The sequence below is a fragment of the Lepisma saccharinum genome, chromosome 2 (genome assembly GCF_977018435.1).
Source record: "Lepisma saccharinum chromosome 2, izLepSacc3.1, whole genome shotgun sequence".
In the NCBI taxonomy this organism is placed as follows: Eukaryota; Metazoa; Arthropoda; class Insecta; order Zygentoma; family Lepismatidae; genus Lepisma; species Lepisma saccharinum.
Window position 1 is genome coordinate 109537784 of NC_139230.1, and position 21247 is coordinate 109559030.

At 36.8% G+C, this 21247-nt stretch overlaps 1 protein-coding gene across 4 annotated transcripts in view; it reads left to right on the plus strand.

The window, feature by feature from the left end:
• Drat (Death resistor Adh domain containing target) overlaps positions 1–21247 on the plus strand; it is a 217307-nt gene that overhangs the window by 141556 nt on the left and 54504 nt on the right. For all 4 annotated transcript variants that reach the window (XM_083117531.1, XM_083117533.1, XM_083117532.1 and 1 more), the window contains 2 exons: positions 8823–9109; positions 16935–17104. In XM_083117531.1, coding sequence (XP_082973657.1) covers positions 8823–9109; positions 16935–17104 — 457 coding nt within the window. The remainder of the gene's footprint in view (positions 1–8822; positions 9110–16934; positions 17105–21247) is intronic.

Consider the following 21247-nt stretch of genomic DNA (forward strand, 5'->3'; position numbering starts at 1 on the left):
CAGTCACAAACATATAGGGACAACTGACACAAAGCCCCACATAATATTATACTGGCTGTGAGTTGTGCTAGTCTGCCAAATGCAGTCCAGGATGCATTAATAGATAAAGCAGGTTTAATTATCTTCTTAAATACAGCTTCAGTTTTCATCTTAACTGGCCCTTTGGTAGGGATTTTTCATTAAATAAATATTTATTTTTCTTTATTACTAATTTCCAACTTTACCTAAATAAACGTTAAGAAAAACGAAAAAAAAATGTCAAAAAAAGTCCAGAAAAAGTCAAGTATTTTGGATTTGTTATTTTGGTAGAAACACTGTAATTGAACTAAAAGCTACTCAAGATGAAACTCTAGAACCACTTAAATTTATGATAATTGCTGAATATTTGTTTGCCATTACAGGTCATAATGCAAATGTTGAGAGAGTACTTTTATTACCATCAGGGCAACAGACTCATGAGAGATATGATTTTTTTCATAAAGTCTGTAAAATGTTTGGTACTGGTCCCTATAATTTCAAAGAGTTTGACTGCCCACTCTAACATAAATATATTTTCACTAAACCTGAAATTTTGAGAAAAATTGGCTCCTCTGAAGTACCACTTATATCATGTAGTAAGAGGTGCATTGTTTAGTCTGATTGCAAGTTTTGAAATTTTGCATTTAAAAATTCATTAAGGATTCATTCTTTTAAACTGAAAAGTGTCATTTTAAAATTACTTTCTAACATTCTCTATAGAAATACGTATTATTTATTGAGAATGTTTTGTGTACTACATTTTGACTTAATGTCAAATTTTTGGCGAGTATTTGAGTGAAGTAGTCGTACCTAATTGTATAGTTTCACCCATTTCTCATACTTACGATTCTAAAAGCAAGAAACAAATTATCTTTTATCGTACCCCAAAGAAAATTAAATATTAGGATTAGACATGTAATTATACTGTTTGGAACTCTGAAGTTCCCGATTTCTTCTTTGTGGCTTCTAGGTTTTTTTTTTATGTTGGTATGCATACTTAGGACCAAAAATCTTAATTTTCAGGGTTAACACAGTAGCTAATGGGGAAGATGTTTGCAAAAAATATGCATGTCTTTAACTTTTCTTCTCAGGGGCAACAGGTTATGTGTTTTGATTATCTCTCAATAACTTAAGGTTGTATTTTGTTTAACCAGACACAAATGATCTGTGATAATATGTGTTATGTGAGAAAAATTGAGACACGAGATCTTGACTTGGAATTTAGCATTTAAATGTCTGATGTTCTTATATTATTGTTGAAGCGAGCAAGTGAAATGCCCTTTTAATGAAACACACCATTGGGCAGGGAGTATTTCTTAACATCCCCGTGTCTCCTTGCCGAATTGTTGACTTTGGTCAAATAAAAAAGAAGAACCACCATGACACAAGATCGACTCAAGGAATTATTGATGATGTTTGTTGAACAAAACTTGTGCTGAAATGTTAATATTGCATTGATAGATTCAGATCATACGGCCCTCATAAGCTTCTTTTGTAAACTCAATCTTGGTATTTTAACATGCACAAACATTTCAGTACAAATAGGGGAAAATTAAATAAACCTTACGGCACTGGCGCCACAAGAGAAAATTGGATTTCGTCTGCTTAGAGTGTATACCCTGACCCAGCTAACTGTAAAGCAGGGCCGCGCATATTGGCAGAGGAGGAGAAGGAAAATCGAGTGGTGAAAGTGCAGCGTTGCCAAACGTACAGTCCTGACCTTACATGTACAGACGTACTACAGTTTTATCTTTAATATTTCCCTAAGAAATTCTTAAACCAATTGTACGGACCTGGAGACAAAAATACGAACCGTTTGCCATGTGCATTCGGTATTGTCCTTTTCAAAAGTTTGCAACACTGCATAGTGAAGGAGGAAATCCGGTAACTCCCGTCGCCCATTACACAATCCCATTTCTCTCACTGTTTATTGGTGAATCTGTCTCGCGTCACTACTCGCACAGAGACTTGTTCGCCTGGTCTACAGTTAGCTGGTATGGAGTTTAAGGTGGATGGTAATATTTTGGAAAGGAGGACAGAAATCAATGATCAATCATAAGTTAAATTTCATCTTTCAGAACATATATTGAAAAAATATTGTATGTAATACCTCGTATCATGTACTAGGTTTTATTATAACAAATACAAAAGACATTAACAATATAGAGGCATTAATTATATTATTTAATTATTAAATATTAATAATTAAATGTTAATAGTTTCGTTAGAAGCATATAGAAATATGCCTGTATAATATAGGATCCTTTTTACTAGTGCTGTATATTCCAAAAAGTTCTTACCTTAATAATACTATATTATTAAACTTATAAAAAAAGCATCACACAGATACTACGTATAAAATTGCTAGAAAAAATTAGTATAATACATTCTTCTAGAAGAGAAATCCACGAGCAAATTTTATTGTACAAAATTATCAATGGATCAACGGAAAAGCAGAAAATTTTAAATTTATTGAAATTCAGTGTGAACAAAATAGATTACGCACTTACGCAAAAATAGGTTTGCTTTTGCACTTGCTTCGCTTTTGCAGTAAATTGTACATTAGTCACGTCAGTTGGTAATATATAAAAAACAGTGTGAAACTGTGGAATCAATTTTCATTCTGTATAAGTATGGGGGGGGGGGGGCACTGTTTTGCTTATCATACCCCTTGTTCACGAATCCTGAAACCACCAGTGCCTGGGATAGCACTAAATCTATACTTGAGCATAGCAATGCATAACTAATGCCTTTGGGTACTTGTCCTGGACCTCCTTTTGCAAATCCGCTAAATGACCCGACATAACTGCTGACCCATAATAAGTTTGAGCAATATTAAATTTATCCTCCAGTTTCTACTTATTGACAATTTTTACATGAACAAATAACCCGCCAGATATACAATCAGTACTCACATCAGCAAAACCAATAAACCCTCCATCTTATGCACAGATCTCAAGACAGTTGACAATTGAGACCTACTGTTAACATTAGATGGTGTGTCTAACATAATTGAAAAAAAGTCTGATTTTTCCATTTATTTTTTTAAAAAAAATCATGACATCACTAATTGCATGTATTAGATCATTGCATTGCTTGCTTTACAATGATGGAAATAGCACTCGGAAAAATTTTAATTCTGATGACATCAGAGAAACCCTGCCGTAAACATGGGAGCTAAAAAAAAGGGCCTTTTGTGACCAAACCTTGAAGCGGTTGTCGGGTGTCTTCCGAGCAGGTAGAGAGATTCGCACATTTTCTGCGATGACCTGGGCCAGCAAACACCATTGCCTTCAATAGGAAAGGTAGCACGAGTGTTGGCCATGGGAGATAGTACTGGGCTCTCATTCTTATGTGCTAAACTTAGCAAAATCCCTTGCGCATTTCTAGCCTTTTCATGGTGTCGCTTGGCTTATTTCGCACAAATATGAGAATATTCTGACTTACGTTTTACTTCTTCTCTAAAATATTTAAAATGCAGTATTTTTATTATTTTGCTAAGTCATCGCCACATCTGCTTTTAGGTGCTTATAAAAACTTAATAGGCACGATTAGTAATTAATTATAATTTTATGTAATAACTGGAATTAAATGCAATTTGCATGCAAAAGTTACTATTTTTAGTGCAATAAATACTATTCTTTGATTATAAAAATATACAATTTATCCAATGTAAAAACTTTTATCATATTTTGAAGTACTGCACCATCATATGCTTTACAATGTCCTCCATCTTCGTCACAAACGTCAAAAACGCGTATCTTTTTAAAATAAATTTCAGGAATATTTCACATTTACATTACTTTGATTGTAGACGTGGAAATTTCAGTTAATTAATATTTACACTGCAATCTTTCCGTTATCCCTTTTCTTTGAGTCTGAGAGACACAAAATTCCCTGCATATGGTTAAATTGATTGATAGTAAGCAACACTGCTCCTTTCCGAACACTTACTTTGGCTGTACTTCCGGGCAACGAAGCTGGACTTTAACTCAAACGAGTGTGCCACTTTCTGTGAACACAAGTGTACTATTGTCAGTTTCTTTATTAAAAAAAATCAAGAGAAAAAATCGGTGTACTCTGTCAAGAAATCAACACCAGATTGACGATGATCATACCTTGACTGCTAATGTGGATTCACCCTGACCGTGCGCAGACAGTGATTTGAGCGTAGATGTGAATCAAGCCTTACAGCTTATAGCGAGTCCAAAGCGTTTGTTTCTGACCCAGGTTGCACTCCTCCAACGTTAATAGTGGAGTCGCCTGCCCCTACGTCACTTGACTTCCGGCAGGGATCTTCTCCTGAGTGGTGAGCTGTACTGGGTAAATTAAGAATTGATGATGGGCCTCACTGATGGCACAGTGGTATCTTCATTGCCATGCAATGAAGGGGTCCTGGGTTGGATACCTGGTGGAGGCACATAGTGGTTCGGATCCCACTAAAAACTGTATGTCCAGTCCTAATTAGCCTTTCTGTGCATAAAGTGGACTTGAAACACCAACTCAATCAATCAAGGAATTGATGACAATAATTACAAGCAAAGTAAACAAGTAAAAAACATGAACATGTGATGACGTGAAAACCCCTCCCTTCCCCAGACCACTAGAAAATGCTAACCAGCAGAAATGAGACTCACACTGTGCCACTGCACGTGACGATGACTTGTCTTGCTCAATGTTGAATGACCCTTGTACAAGATCAGGGTGGCGATAGACCTGGATTAATTTAATTAATTTAACTTCTATCAAAACAATTTGCATCTCAGAGCAAAGTGGCAGGGTTCTAACAGGAGATTGAGTTCGTATCTACCGTCACACGGGAGCCACATCTTCAGTATTTGTTGGGCGAGATGTGTTTTGAATTACCAAGCTAAGTGCGCACCATCAGCATTTGTCTATCGAGAAATAATGGAGCTCAGGCGTTAGGGCGTCTGACTTACATGTGGGAGACCCGTGGTCGATCCCCTGCAGGGTAGAACTGGGATGTTTTCCACCTGTTCAAACAGCTCCGGCACCCACCCAGCGTCGTATCAAGCAGGTAGCTGGAGGAAACTTTGGGGGGTAAAGGTAGCCAGGAGCGTTGTGCTGATCACATCACCCCCACCTTCGGCCATGATCAAGAAAGTGTGGGGCCCTAACTCCACACCACACCCCCTAGATGCCTTCATGGTTTGGTGCTAAGCACAGGTAGCACTTTACTTTTACTTTTTCTTCCTCAAAAATCTGTTCCAACATATCAAACTGTCACGAAAATACATACACCATGTGACCTACAATTTAAAATAATAGTTTAAAAGCACAATGGAAGTATTAAGTTTTGGTATATTTGGCAGAAAAATGTTCTAAAACAAAAACGCTAATTTTGGGAAATGTAACACTAACAAGTAAAAAAAAGATAATGCCAATTTTTGGTGCCATAATATATCGGTATATGTCACGTGAGATTGATTGATTTAAAATTTTTGGGCATGTTGTCACTTATGGTCGTTATGCACCCTCCAGCATATACGGAGAAAATTTCATTATCTAAAACCCTTACCTTAAAATTAAAAAGAGAGTATGGAAATTACCTTTCTGAAAATTTGAACTTACAATTTGAAACAGTAGTTTAAAAACACCATGAAGGTATAATTTCAGGTATTTTCCAGAAAATGCGCTAAAATAAAAATGTGAATTTTGGGAGAAATAACACTGAATAGTACAAAATTAAAAATAAAAAAAAACACCAATTTGAAAAAGAATAACAAAAAATCAAGGTCTCTACCGATTAGGCATAAATAAAACAAGAATATCAGTAGTAATTTATTGCATTAGTAACACTGAGTCCTAACCTATTTTTCGGTATAATCACCACCGTTGTTCTGGCATTTGTCGTAACATGGTACTAAATTTTGTATGCCCATGGCATTTGTGTCTGACAGCAAAGACTGGAACTATCTCTACCACAGTGTAGCTGTCAAATCCTTGTCCTGCCAGAAACCTCTTCAGTTGAACAAAGAGTTTAAAGTCGGTACATGCAAGGCCAGGGCTGTACAGGGAGTGGTCCAAGATCTCTCACCTGAACTGATGCAAAGGGCCCGCGTGTACTCAGCTGTATGGGTTGTGCACATTTGATTGGCCTTCTGTGAATTGTCTGCACCATCGTCTGACCATACTGTCACTAACGACGTCCCTTCTGCACACCTCACACAATTGCTGGTGGCTCTGTGCCAAATTCTGAGCATGCAATAATCTGATTACTGCACGTAGGCTACATCGCAGTCCGTGGGAGACTGTATGAGAGCTGGAATCTTTAACCTAGATTGTACCAGATTACAGCTACATGCCACTTCTTCCTGTCTGCATGTGTGTGTCGTTCTCCGGCCACTAGTGCTACGTACAGACACCATTGGAGCTTTTTTCAGGATGCCCCTCATATATGAATTTTTAGAAGCTGTTATTAACAGAATGTTCCTGTTTTAATGTTTGGTTAGCTAAATCAGGTACCAATACAATGCAATTCTATAAATTGCTTGCGTTAAATTTAGGGCTGAGCCGATGCCAATGTATCGGTTGATATTTTTACACTGATGCTAGCTGATACCATTGTCTTTGAGTCGATAGAAGCTTGGCCAAAACAAGAATTTGTTCATTTTCAAAGGTTCATTCACGTTTTTCAACTTACCTTTGGCTTTGAAAAAAACTGAAAAATACGTATTTGTGCATTTGTTAGTTGAACGTGGACTCAAGTTCCGTGAACGGCAAGTACATGACAAAGAAAGAATCCATAAGCAGATAAGCCTCGCGGTCAAGTTTCTCGCAAATCAAGGGTAATGTGACATTATCCCCATATGAGTTCCTTCGAAGTCTACCAGGCTTTGTTCCCACAGATGCGGTCTCATGTAACAATAATCCCAATGTGGTCCCGGTACCAACAAGGCACCTGGTGTATTGTGGATATCTCTCTCCTTAGAGACCTCCCATAGTGAAAACAGTCATCGCCCACGTGGTGGACGTGTTTCGTAGTACATAGTATATTCCTGGAAATTCAAATACCAGAGCTAATCCACTTTTCCTTTCCAACTTTAGACTTTTGTTTGTTCCGACCTGGATAACTGGCTTTCATCAGGCGTGTTTCGAGTTTCGACACAGGGACGAGGCAGAGGAATAATGTTCTTTGAATGACAGATGATGGCAGGTACTTTCTGGAACGTGTAGTGATGCGTTTGGATTTTCATCCATGCCAATGGATAGAACTATGCAATTACTTTTTTTTTTTAGAAATCATTTGCTGAAAGTATATATGTCGAAAGCAAAGACACGTCGGAATGTCACTGTATTGAAGTCAATCGCCTGATTTAGAAGCAAGAGACTGGTTAGTTATCATTCTCTCCTTACATTTCGTTTACAAATGTTTCCAAAAGATGAGATTGGTTTTAATTACAGTTTCACTGTTAATTTTAGATGTTGTGTCCGGTTGGGACTGGTAAATCGCCAATTATTCTTGTGTCCATTGATGATTTAATGTTAGTTTTAAAAGATCGATCCCTTAGTTTTAGAGGGAGTTGAAGGGGCATGATCTCATTTTTCAACATTGAAGGGGGGATGACATGATTATCTCACTCTTAGCTTACAATATTTCTCTCATTTTTGAAACATCTGATTGATTGTCACTGATCTAAAAATACTGTAAACTTGAAATGCATTGTTGCAACAGCACACACACAGATATAATACCCTTTGTTATTTTAAATTGGAATTATACAAGTATTGGTATTGGCATTGTTGGGTATCGGTGAGACTATCGGCATCGGTATCGATTCAAAGTGGTATCGGCTCAGCCCTAGTTAAATTCCTACATACCCTTTTCGTTAGCAATAATGGTACGTACCTAGGTATAACTGCTGTTGTCAGTTTCACAGTACTTCACTTGGATATACTGTACTGAAGCAGAAATCCCATTGATAATGTAAGGAAATATGACACTTTCTTTTGTACAATTCAATTGTTTCACTTATATGCAAGAGTTGTTTGCTTTACAGAGAAGAGAGAAGTAGCTTTATGCATTGAAAAATGAGTCCACACTTATGGTTCATGCAAGCAGAGGGTCCCAAACCTCAGTGAAAATATCAACATATAATACCGAGAATGGATACGGAGACTGATTAAGAAATACATTTTGTAATTTATCAATCACTCTTCACTCTAATCTCATTTAGTCGTAACTTAAAAAATAATCAAGTATTTTATTTTAAACTTACTGTGCATGATAATCCTTCCCTAGCTTGTGAATTGTAATAATTTTACAGTTTGAATTCAAATCATAGAGAATAGAGAAATGAAGTCAATTTCTTGGAAGATAGTATTGGTACTTAACACAATACCTACCTGGATCTGTATGAGTTTATTATTTCCATTTGCAAAAACATCGATTTAGTTTAGTTTGTAATTGTCAGAGAAAAACGTAAATTTTGTCCTGGAAAACCTGGAAAAGTCAGGGAATTTCATTTCTACTTGTTTGTAGCCACCCTGAAGATGTACAGACCTGGCAGTGCTACAGGTCCCTAACTTCCGTTACCACCTTTTCTTCTAGCACTGATGATGTAGCTTGTGGCTGCAAAAATTTGAGTTTTTCTAGTATCTGGTGAGTGTTTTCTCTTTTTTTTTCACTTGTTATACATAGATATATATTAATATGTAATTACAATTATGACCATGTTGCAATACTCATTTGTAGGGCTTTACAGTTTGGATGTTTATGCTCAAAACTATGTGCAGACACACATTTGTTTCAAAGCAATATTTTTATGTTGTTGTTATTTTAGCTAGTGTGTGCTGGTGCATGTTACCGACTGAGACGTACTCCATCAGTATCAAGTATATCAAGTGTGTCCAGTTCATCCAGTTTGTGCAGTGAATTGTCTACAGACTTGTCACATTCATCAGTTCACTCTCAAAGTCCTGCTCATCATGGAGTACGGGATGGAGCTCTGTTTCCAGGTTATGAAGTTGCTGGAGTTATTGAATCATTTGGCACTGAAGTCAAGCCTAATGATGAACTTCAAATTGGAGACCGTGTTGTTGTTTATCCATATGAAGGCATTCCACATGGGTAAGATACATTTTCTGAGTACATGTTCTGTACAAAATATGTCTTAGTTTGTGGGATAAACTGTAGGTTATTGTTTGGCCCACATACATGTTCACCACAATAACACTGTCGAATAGTATTAATTTTTTTGATATTCTGTGTTGGAAATATTTACGTGGTTTAAGAAATCAATGTCTCTTACCTGACCAGTTGGTGTATGTGGACAATTTAATATTTTTACCTTCAGATATCGTATATTTTCTCCTATGTCAGTGGTTCCCAAACATTTTCGTTTCATGCACCCTTACTGTTTCAAGATTTTTCTGCAGTGCCCAAGTCAGCATGTAGGCCTATCTAACACTTGCATCACTCAGTTAGTGTGGTTAGGTTGCTTGCCTTAAGTTAAAAAATAAATGCATATTTCAAATTTAGAAACATTTTATGTGTAAAATGTATAAAACCGTGTGTAGACTAACAAGTAAGTGTCATTTCAGTGAAAATATTGGATCATTTTGCAGCACCCCTGTAAGTCAGCCAGGGCACTGTGATGCACACTTTGGGAACAACTGACCTATGTATTCACAATATATTTGTCTCTTAATAGTAAATAATGATGGCAATAAGCAGTACTCAAAAAATTGTTGCATATTTTGAAAACATGAGACATATCATTCATATTTCTGATGACGATTCTGTGTTCTGTAGGAACACAGAATCCATTGCATGCAATGGCCAGCTTATTCACCTGACCTCAACTGCATTGAAATTGCATGAGCACTCCTGAAGACAGCTATTGCCAATCATCCAAACCAACCACAGACCCTCGAACAGCTCACTGAGGCCACCATACAGGGATGGGACCATATTCGTCAGGATACACTGAACAACGTGGTGTGAAGCATGCTACGTTGTGTAGAATGGTGCATACATGCTTGGGGAGGGCCCATTGGCTAATGTAGACCAGGAACAACTGCATCAGTCATGGCAGTTGAGATTGATGACACTCACTACATACTTCGGTTGTTTTGGTTCATTTTGTCACAGTGCTACTGTGTAATTTTTTTCATGTAATACATTTCACTTTTGCTTGATATAAAGGTATTTGTTTTCTGCCTCATTTCGTGGCATATCACATTCCAAATATACACTATGTTGCCATTCGTCACCGGACACCCCATACCAGTACGTTAATCTGGTCGCAGCACCACATCAGTATCATGTAGGGCCACCTTTCGCCACAATGACGTCCACAACCCTTCTAGGAAGACTTTCCACCAATTTGCGATATGTGTCGATGGGAATCTTGCCCCATTCCTCCTGCAAAGTGGCAAACAGCTCAGTGGTGTTTTTTGGGCAGCATGGCCTGGCTCTCAAGCAGTGCTCCAACTCGTCCCAAAGGTGTTCAATGGGGTTGATATCTGGACTTTGGGTTGGCCAATCAAGTTTTTGTACACCCATGTTCTCGAACCACATGTTGATAATGCCTGCTGTATGACATGGAGCATTGTCATGCTGAAACAGGTATGGGCCAATACCCAATTGTTCCCACAATGTCGGTAGCGCTGAATTGTCCAGAACTTTTTGGTATGCATCGGCATTCATGTTTCCCCGAACTAAAACAAGAGGACCAAGACCATACCATGAAAAGCATGACCACACCATGATGCCACCTCCGCCGAATTTCACTGTGGGTACGATACAGTCCTGTAAACAGCATTCACCGGGCATATGCCACACCCACACATGTCTATCGAACTGCCACATCTGGTAGCGCAATTCATCACTCCATAGGATGGATTTCCATTGTTCGAGAGTCCAATGGCGGCATTCCTTATACCACTGTAACTGACAGGATGCATTGCAGGCTGTGATATGTGGCTTGTGAACTGCTGCACGACCATGAAAACCAAGTGTGATGATCTCCCGGCGGACTGTATGATCACTTGCATCACTACTGGAAGCCGATCGAAACTCCTGTGCCACCATCTGTAATGACGCCTTCCGGTTTGACTTCACCACATGTTTCAAGCATCGACGGTCACGATCTGTTAATATTTTTGGTTTATTGGGTCTGGGTCAGCATGTCATGACCCCCTCTCGCTTCCACTTCATGATAACATCACTCACTGTCGACCGGGGTATCTGAAATTTGTTGGAAATCTCACGGGTCGAATGCCCAAACCTGTGGGCTCCAATGATCATCCCTCTTTCCACCTCACTCAGTTCGCGTCGTCTGTCCATATTGACTGCTGTAGCTGGTATGAGTGTATTCTCAACCGGCAATTCCTTTTATAGGTTGTATGACATGTACAGACGATCCCGAGCACTTTTTGAGGGGTGACCGGTGACGAATGGCAACATAGTGTAATTGTAAATATCAAATTATGCAACAATTTTTTTGAACACTGCACAAATAATTATCTTAAAGTCTCTTTGAGATAGCGATATTTTGTGTGCCTGTAATATATTGAGTAAGTCTCAGTAGAGATAAGATTCAAAATAGGAAATTATATGTGTAAGTGATTAACAATATCTACTTCAAATTTTTGGAAAGCTTCAGAAGTTTACACCTATCATTACACTTGAAATAACAAAACTGTAACACTTTTAAAGGAAGGACTTGCTTGAATTATTACTGTCTTCATTTGTACACTCTTGTTCACATAATGGAACATTTTAGAAGGTTGGACAGTTGAAGTTTGTGATTATCATCCACAGAAGTTAAAATGAATATCAAGTGTTAAATACCCATAATATATATATTATGCTTGTTGCATACTATCAAGATTACAGATATAAAGTTACACTGATTAACAAATCATTTTGTTACATAGTATTCTTGTTTCTGTTGTAATTCTTCAAGTCAGGATTTAAATTCCCTACCTACTATACCTCAGGCAGTATGTAAATTTCCCAATTTATTGGGTTGTCTTGCCATGCATCAGTTCAAATTTATCTTGTTCATTCTTTGTGGGAAAATGTTGGCTTCCATAAAGACATCTGTGTTAAAATAACTCAGAGTGAGCTTCTGCTCTGTGTAGGGTGACCAGACACATACATTCAAAAAAGAGGACAGAGCATGGCGAGAAAGGAGGACAAAGTCATAAAAAAGAGGACAGAAAAAAATGGCTATACATTTGCTATTACTCATAATTTAATCAATATACAAAATTCTTACCAACATTTTGCTCACAGATGCTTTTCAGAAGATCTCTTTCAAGAACTTCATCTTACCTTTAAGCAAAGAAAGCAATCTCCTAATCTTTTTTTTAACAAATTACAAAGAATATCTATAATTTGAAGCATAGAATTTTACTCCTTTTCTAATTCTTGGATATTAGACTGAAATCTCTCCACAAGTGAATGCAAATGTAACAAGAAAGATTCGCTTAACTTATTTCGAAAAGCCAAATTAAAATTTTAGGTAGTTTAGATTGGGTAGAGAGATATGATTTCAATGCCACGAACATTTCTAACCCTCTTTCAACAGCAGAGGAAAGTGACAACCACTTTACACTTTACCCCATATTCGTTTCTTCCATCCTTTAAAACTGGATATTTTCTTGCAAGACCATTGTTGAATTTACACTTTCGCTTCGTTATTTCATGAAAGTAAATATTACTTAATAATCAAAATTCTCACTACGCATTTCTGTATCGCGTATGTATAACTCAAAAAGGAACTGGCCGACCTCTGTGGTGGAGTGGTTAGCACACCGCGCCACAACACCAGAGGCCTCGATTTCGAATCCCGGCCTGGGCATGGGTGTCCTTCCTCAAAATCATCATATCATCGCTCATACTCATCTTCGCGATTAGCCAAAAGTGGCAGAAAAGCAAAGTAAAACAAACCAAATCAATCAACCGAAAAGGAACTGCACAGACTACATGCGTTACAGCAGTCTCAGCGCTTAATACTAATGACTGGGGTGCGGAAATTTGCCTATTTGCCTTTTTTATCCCTTTGTAGTAAACCATAGGCTTTCATGTTTAAACTTTAAAGTTCGTTTCATGAGTTCCTATTCCGAAAACACATATTTATAGTGCCTATAAATTTCTATTTTGATGGTTAGTGACTATTTTGCTTAATTGTGCCAAAAAATAGGATATTCTGCAATTTTTGCATACTTCAGCTTTTTCTTACGTGCATTTGGCTCTCCCTATATTGAAAGATGTAAGGCTTTGTTGATGTCGTACTGATTGAAATATGGAATTCGCCAGATTTGATGGTCTGAATTGGAACATTGTTTTAAATATTTTTTTGTTACAATGGTGCAAATCGTTAGCACAAGCCCTTTTTGTGAGAATTACTTTAACAGACGATTCCCCTCAAATGTGAATTTCGATCAAAATAGTATTATAGTATGTTAATCGCTAGCGCACTTTTATGTATAAACTGAAGTTCTAATACAGTATAACTGTACATTGTAAGAAGAAAATTTAAATAAGTTCACATCCATTGCCTATTTTAATGTCTTTTTTTAATTTAAGGGTGCCTTTTTTAAGTGCCTATTTTCGTACCTTTTTTTAGTTTATGGGGCTTTTTAAGTGCCTATTATCATCATTTTGGTGCCTATTTGACTACCTATTTCAGAGGTTTTTAGTGCCTTAAATACGTGCCCTACTAGAGACTTAGTCGGGAAAGTGATCGTATTAAGCTCCCAGATGCTAGGTGAGCATTGGTCGAATTAACGCGCCCCAAATGAAGCATTCTGTATGCAGCACATTTGCTATGGTCAATGCTATACTCTTTCCAAAAAAGGAGGACATTTACCGATTTCTAAAAAATCCGCCCGGACGCCGGACAAACACCTAAAAAGGAGGACATGTCCGGATAAAAGAGGACGTCTGGTCACCCTAGCTCTGTGCCCATCAACATCAGCAACACCTCTCCTCCCCCCCTTAAAAAACCTACACTCTAAAGCAGTTTTTCATTGAGTGATTAATGGATTGGGCATCTATTCACATTGCTTCTGTTTTATGACTTTCTAGACTGGAGACCCTACTTCTTTTTCTTTCTGCCCTCATTAAGTTTTGGAGCTCCTGCAAGGTATTGAACCCTGAACCACATGCTCCAAAGGCACTAACGACTTAACTCTATCAGAAACCCAAGAATCTCAACCCTTGTTACCAGTTCCCAATCACTAACACAAGATCACAGTTTAGTAGTGCAGCCCTGAATGCAATGTTCTGTATACATGTTGGTCTCCTCCATAATAATTTTCATCCCTTTTCATCAGGGAACAATACAAATGAGTCTAAAATTATGAGTCTTTGTAACAACTGACAGACCTGTCAAAACAACTTTCTGTCCTCCAAAAAATGCCTTTCAACTCACATGACTTACAAGGTCATTATCACATGCTGTTGCAGAAGTTTGGAAATGAGAGTAGTTTTTCTGTTTTCCTGTAGGTGGAAGTGAAGATTAAGGCTCTTGCTATCAACTTGTTCCAATAGTTCATGTATATCATCAATATAAAGCAACTTAGGTCAGTTTTCTGTGAGCAATTCATTACATATGCACATGCACTGCCACAAGCATTCAATATTTCAAATGTACACATGAACATTAGCTAGATGAGAAATGAAAAGAAATGTGACAGCATTGTGTAGTTTGTTTAATATGACATAATATCCATTCCTTGTGATTGGAAGTCAACATGTAGCACACACAGTCTTCAAATATTTCTGAGTATTTATTCTTCAGCTTTCGTTCTGTGTTTTTTAAGATAATACAGGGTGTGGCATAAAAATGGGTCTTTTTGTTTTCATTGGGAGAGTTTCTGTAATGGTGTTGGCAATTCTTATTGATTATCATTTGCATCAGCAATGTATGCCATTACAGTGGAGCAGAGCTCAGCCTTTCCTTTGCTGTGAGAATGTTTCATAAGAATGGTGACTTTGTTGCCTCTGTGAGACAAGAATATTGACGTAATTTTAATCTCGGGAGACATGATCTTATTTTATCAGCCAATGAAAAGAGGATGTGGGTGAAGAACTTTGAAGCTGCGATAAGTGCATTGAAGCAGAAACCAACATGTTTCAGATGTTGGAAAGTGCAATGGACGATTTCTGTCGCAGATTGTCTGAGTGCTAACGATGAAGTGGTGGTAACCTGTAGGACAAAATTTTCAAAATATGAACGTGACTGTGCATATTTCACAAATGGCAATGTGCAAGGATGTAGTTGATGGTTTGTATTTTTTAAAAATAAAACATAGTATTAGTGTTGTTGCATTTAAAAAAGCCCATTTTTATGCCACACCCTTTATTTTAAATACATTAAATAATACAGTAATTAAAAATCTTTGTGTCCTTTGGTTATTTTATGTACTTAATGAAATTGTATTTCAGAAAATAAATTTATAGTTTTCACTAAGTTAAGCATAATGCATTGCAGATGATTTCAAATCCAAGAAATAAGACAAGATTTTGGAATTTCCTTGGGCATCAGGTACTTAAATTACCCTCTTCAATTTGTATTCATGCCATGTAAAAGTGAATTTGGCACATGGTCACAGATTACAAATATTAAACATTATAATTATTTGTATAATATATATTTGTGGTACAAGTAGTAAGCTCAAGTTCAAGATTAAAAAATCCACCTTCACCTTTTTTTTCCTTATTCTTTAACATAACATTTCTTTAATATTACGGTACTTTAGAAATGGACTGCTTTTATATTAATATTTATATTAATTAAATTTATATGAAGATACAGTTAAGAAGTGTGAATTTCCATTATATTATTCTGCTGACATAAGTAAGAATTACTTGCCAATGAAGAGGTATGCATGCACATGAACTCTTTTAGAAACATTCATATATATTTTTCAAAGAATCACATGTTTAGTTTTCAAAATCAAATTTTTTTGTTGCTTGGTTTAAAGTTCTAAATATATTATATAAACAGTCTTGAAAAAAGTTGTTAAATACTAATGTATGTCATTGTGGTGAAAGAAGCATGTCATTATTATTCTAATTTGAAAATGTATTTCCCATGCCATGGTTTTCCATTTCTGTTTTTTTCAGGTTCATAGTAAATATTATACAATAGTATATGTATGAGAATTTGTTGACAAGTTTTTCCTCTCACAAAGAAAGAAACTATCATACAACTTGTCGTGCATACTTATTCAGATTGAGGCATTTGTGAATTAAACCTAGTACAATTGGATTGATTTAAACCCATCAACTTTGGGTTAGCTTTCCCACCATATTACATCACCACCTTCATCTGATTAACCCTTGATGCTGGGACTGACTTTCTGTATGTAGGCACCAATGCTGAGTGAGAAATTACAAATTCTGCAAGGTTTTAAATAAATATTTATATCTTGAAAACTACAAATGCTCGAGTTACAAATTTTAGCTCATTTTGTACATTGCAGATTAGGCTACAAGACTATGATAAAAAAAAATGGAATATTCATTTATCAAGAAGAAGATGATGAACTTAAAAATAAGGATATTTGACTTTATTTAAACTTATTTTGGCCCCCATGTAGGCAACACTGAGAAGTGAGGGTTCAAAGTGGTACCTGTATATTTCATGATCTGTGTTCCATATTTGTGGCATGAATTATGCACTTACTGCTCATACTTTCAGAGGAAAAAATATTTTCTATTGTAAAAGCCATTCTTGTTTTTGGTGGGAAATTTGAAATCCTCTGCTCTTTACCAAAAAATAGCCAGGATCAAATAAAATTTTACTAATTACTAATAAGATTCTTCAAGGCACTGATTACTGCAAATCGACATAATGAGCATGTCATCACAATTAAACTTGTACCAAAATAAGACTAAAATAAATATATTTTTGTATTGTTTGGCTTTTTTTTAGGTATGCAGAATTTGTCATTGTTCATGACGTAAAATACTTAGTGAAAATACCTGAAGACGTTCCTTTAAGTGTAGCTGCAATGTTGCCAACAGGTGCACTTATGGCCATGAATACTGTTTACTCTGCACATCAATACATTCAGACTATGCTAAAGGAAAGAGAAGAAGGAAGTAAGTAAGATTAAACTCAATGATGATAAACTGGTTTTGAGAGAAATGATTTTTCTAGAAATGTGAAATATTTTAAGTAATATTAATGAAAAGTAAGTGGACTAGTGACTTGTCCAGTATTAGAATTTAGGCCTGTATCACTTCATGTAAGTTTTTTAACCAATTAATCTGTAGTGTGGTAGGTGAATTACATTATGTATAATTTCATCAATACATTTTCAATTATAATTTTCCATGTACATGATTGTAAATACTCCAGAAATTTCCATAAAATTAAAAAAATATTTATGAGTTAAATTTTAAATAGCAAGCTTGTGCAGCAGTGATGAAATAATTGGTAGTTTGAAGATAGTACCAACTTCTCAGTGAATAAGATGAGAGAGGAATCAGGAAAGAGGGTGAAATTGAAAGAAGGGAAGGAGGAATTGAGAGAGAGAGAGAGAGAGAGAGAGAGAGAGAGAGAGAGTGAGTGAGTGAGTGAGTGAGTGTGTGTGTGCGCGTACATTGCTGTGAATGCATGGGTGTTTCGATTTTATTGATTGAGTTGGTGTTTTAAGTCCACTTTATACACAGTAAGACTAATCGGGACTGGACCTACAGTTTTTAAAGTGGGATCCAAACCACTATGTCCCTCCATTGGTTTTGAACTCTGGACACCTTGATTACAAGATGACGATGCTACCACTGTACCATTTAAGATTTTATGTTAAGCATATTAGATGTAGGGGTAAGGGTTAAACATGTTGTGTTTAACACAACATTCATTTGAACAAGCAGTTTTTAAAAACACCTAAGTGAACTATTTTTCTTGTTGGACTGAACTTGTTGAACATGTTACTCGAAAGTGAAGAGGCACTTTTCAACCTTACATGTTTTGATTCATTTGAAATTTGGCATACTGAAAGGGCCACTTGAGGTAGAAAATATGCAGCTTTGCAGATTCATATCTACTGCATTTCCGAAATTACAGTGTTGCAAACTGCGATTTTGACCATTTTTTCCAACATTTTGTTAAATTAAAATTGCAATATTTTGGCAACCAGAGCACCTATAGAAGAGATTCAGATGGCATTGAAAAGGTCTTGAAGGTCTCTTTCACACGAGATAGCATGTTTATGCCAGGGTAAAAAAAACAATTGAAGGTGGTGTAAAGAAAACTTTGGTAGCCATTTTCTCAAAATTGGTTATTTTAATTGTTTTCAAAAAACTTACATGTCATACATACACTATTACTCAATAAGTATACAAAATTTAGAAATGTAACGACAATGGGGTCCGGAGTTAAGTTAGGTTAAGGTAGGGTATGATAGGTTAGGTATTAGGTAATGGATGATGATAGAATTTGATAGACAAATTCCTAATATTCAAAAGTAAAAGTCTAACAGAAATAAAATACAAAATTGTTTGAATTAATGTACATGAATATGACCCCTGGTGTCATAGCGCGATGTCCTAACCACTCTGCCATGGTGGCCAGCTCAGCACGTTTTTTTCATCAAGTTAAAAATGAATGTATTTTATCATATTTTGGAGTCAACATACCATCTTCTTTCACGTTTTCAAAGAGTTTAACAAGACCGACCCTGAATGTTAACTGCCATAATAGCAATTTTCACGAATGAAGCAGGAGCAAATAATGTTTCGTGAAATATATCAATGGAAAGTTGTTTAATTATCTGTAACTACTCATCAAAAATACACATATGAACCAATTACATGTCTGTTATAACATCACAAAGGCTTCCACATTCTGGTGATGTTACTTTTTCGTACATGAGGTTTGCTATACTGTCCCACCTTGTTGTCACATCGTGCAGATTTGGACTTTGAAATTTTCGAGGGTGGGTGTTTTTTTTTTTTCGCTCACGGGTGTACTTGGTCAAAACTTTTAGTATTATGAACTGAACGGTCTTCTGGCAAATTTTATGACATTGGCACAGCTTGGAAAACATATAAAGTGGGAAACAAGAGTTATGGCAAACATAAGATCCAGATGAATGGCCTAATGTTTAACATGTTTTTTTTTTTGCCAGGACCTGTATGACTGAACATATTAAATGGGAAAGCCTTGCTGCACCTTCCTCCTCCCTTTGGTGCCTTCACTGTCTATTCCTCATGATGATGTCCCTTTACATTGATGATTTACAACAGATTAGTGCAATATAGCGAACTTTGGTGCATACCGTATTTATGCACATATAGTGTGCACTTTCTTCCAAAATTTTTGACCCAAAAAAACTGTGATGCATGTTTTTCACGGAATAATTCCAACTCCTAACATTGAAACAATGTGTGTGTTTCCCTATGACACTGCATATAACATGTTATATCATTGGTATATTTGGATGAGAAATAATGGAAAATAACTTCTCAAAAATCATTTCCATGTTAGAAACTCATCACAAACGAATGATAGCGATCATGAACAAACGCTAGCAGTTCCTGGTCACTACCTGTAACACATATTCAAGGTATTGACAGACCTGGAAAATTGGGAAAAGTCAGGGAATTTCAGAGGTCAAAAAAAGTCTAAGAAATGTCAAGGAATTTTGTCTTTATTCACAAATGTTACTTTGAACTGTAGATGCAATACAATGAATCTTCCAGGCAGGACTGACCCATTTGATGAACCTCTAAAAATCAAATTTAAAAATGTATTGAATCATCATTTTTCTTGTCTGTATGGGAGTAATAAGGGGGTGGAGATGTCAACCAAGAGAGGTTAGGGGTTTGGGGGGAGGGGGACACCTACTATGGCTCCTGTTGGACATTCTGAAGGAACATGGAAACAAATCTTTTATGCAACCTGATTTTTTTTTTCGGATGTCTGGTACAACATTTTGTAATAATGGTTTCCATTGATATATGCGATTTTTGTCTGATATCACCATCCAACCAATGTCAAATTGCAACAAAATGCCTCACTACAACATCCAACGAAAAATGAATGCATGGCATTCTTATGCATTAATGTCCATTGTTATGGAATAAAGTAATAATAAATAGGTAAATATTGTAATATAATTAGATACTAATAATTACTATAATCATTCTTTCCTCAGTAATCGATGTTCCTCTGCCAGTTCTACTGAATTTTCACTTTTTGTCTATTTCTATTGAATTTATTAGGCTTTAACTTTATGTGAGGGGCATCCAGAAAGTAAGTTCCAATTAGCCATAAAATAAAACAAGAACATCGATTGTAATTGACATTTGTTGTATTAGTTACAGTGACCCATAATTTACTTTTCGACTTATTCACCACTGTTGCTCAGGTATTTTTTGTAGCATGTCATGTGTCTGCCTCCAAAGACCGGAACCTTCTGTACAACAGCATCGCTGTCAAAACATAGGTCCTGCCAGAAGGAAGAGATGGAAGTTGGCACGCATGATGTCATACCTCCCACTTGAATGATGCAAAAGAGCGTGCGTGCATTCAGCTGTATGGGGTCATGCATGGTGGGTCAGGTCTGCCTTCCATGAATTGTCTGCACCATTGTCTGACCATGCTGTGTCTTATGACGTCCAGTCCTTACACCTCACACAATTACCGGTGGATCTCTGCTTGCGTCTGTCTGCTTCTGAGCATGCAGATATCTGATTATGGCACTTACCTCTGTAGTAGAAGTCTGCAAATGTGATCCATTGCCCACTTGCCGTAATGGGAAGAAATAGCTGCCCACTCCCGCCCTGCACCGCTGTTCTCTCGAACCAGCTCAACTTCCCCAAATGAAGGGGAAGCTTTTGTGCATCCATCAGTACCCAGCAGGTGGGCAGCTAATGACCTTTACCATGTACTGCACTGCGAGCATGGGCATCAGAAGCACGGGCAGACATGGCATACAGGAACACTTATTATATACAAGGGTTGGATAAAAAGTAATGGCAACACTGGTATAATTGGTACTTGACTGTATTGGCAGAGGAGCACGTGTTACATTCCTTCAAAGTAATCGCCCCTCATCTCTACGACCTTCTGTCACACGTATGGAAGGCGTCGTACACCGTCAGCGCATCCATCTCTGTCGATGTACCTCAGTGACCGCCCTATAGCACGTATGATGGCTTCGCGCATGTCGTAGTGCTTCTCGCCCAGTGGTTACTTCATTTTGACAAAACGGTCGTAATCACATGGTCTCATAC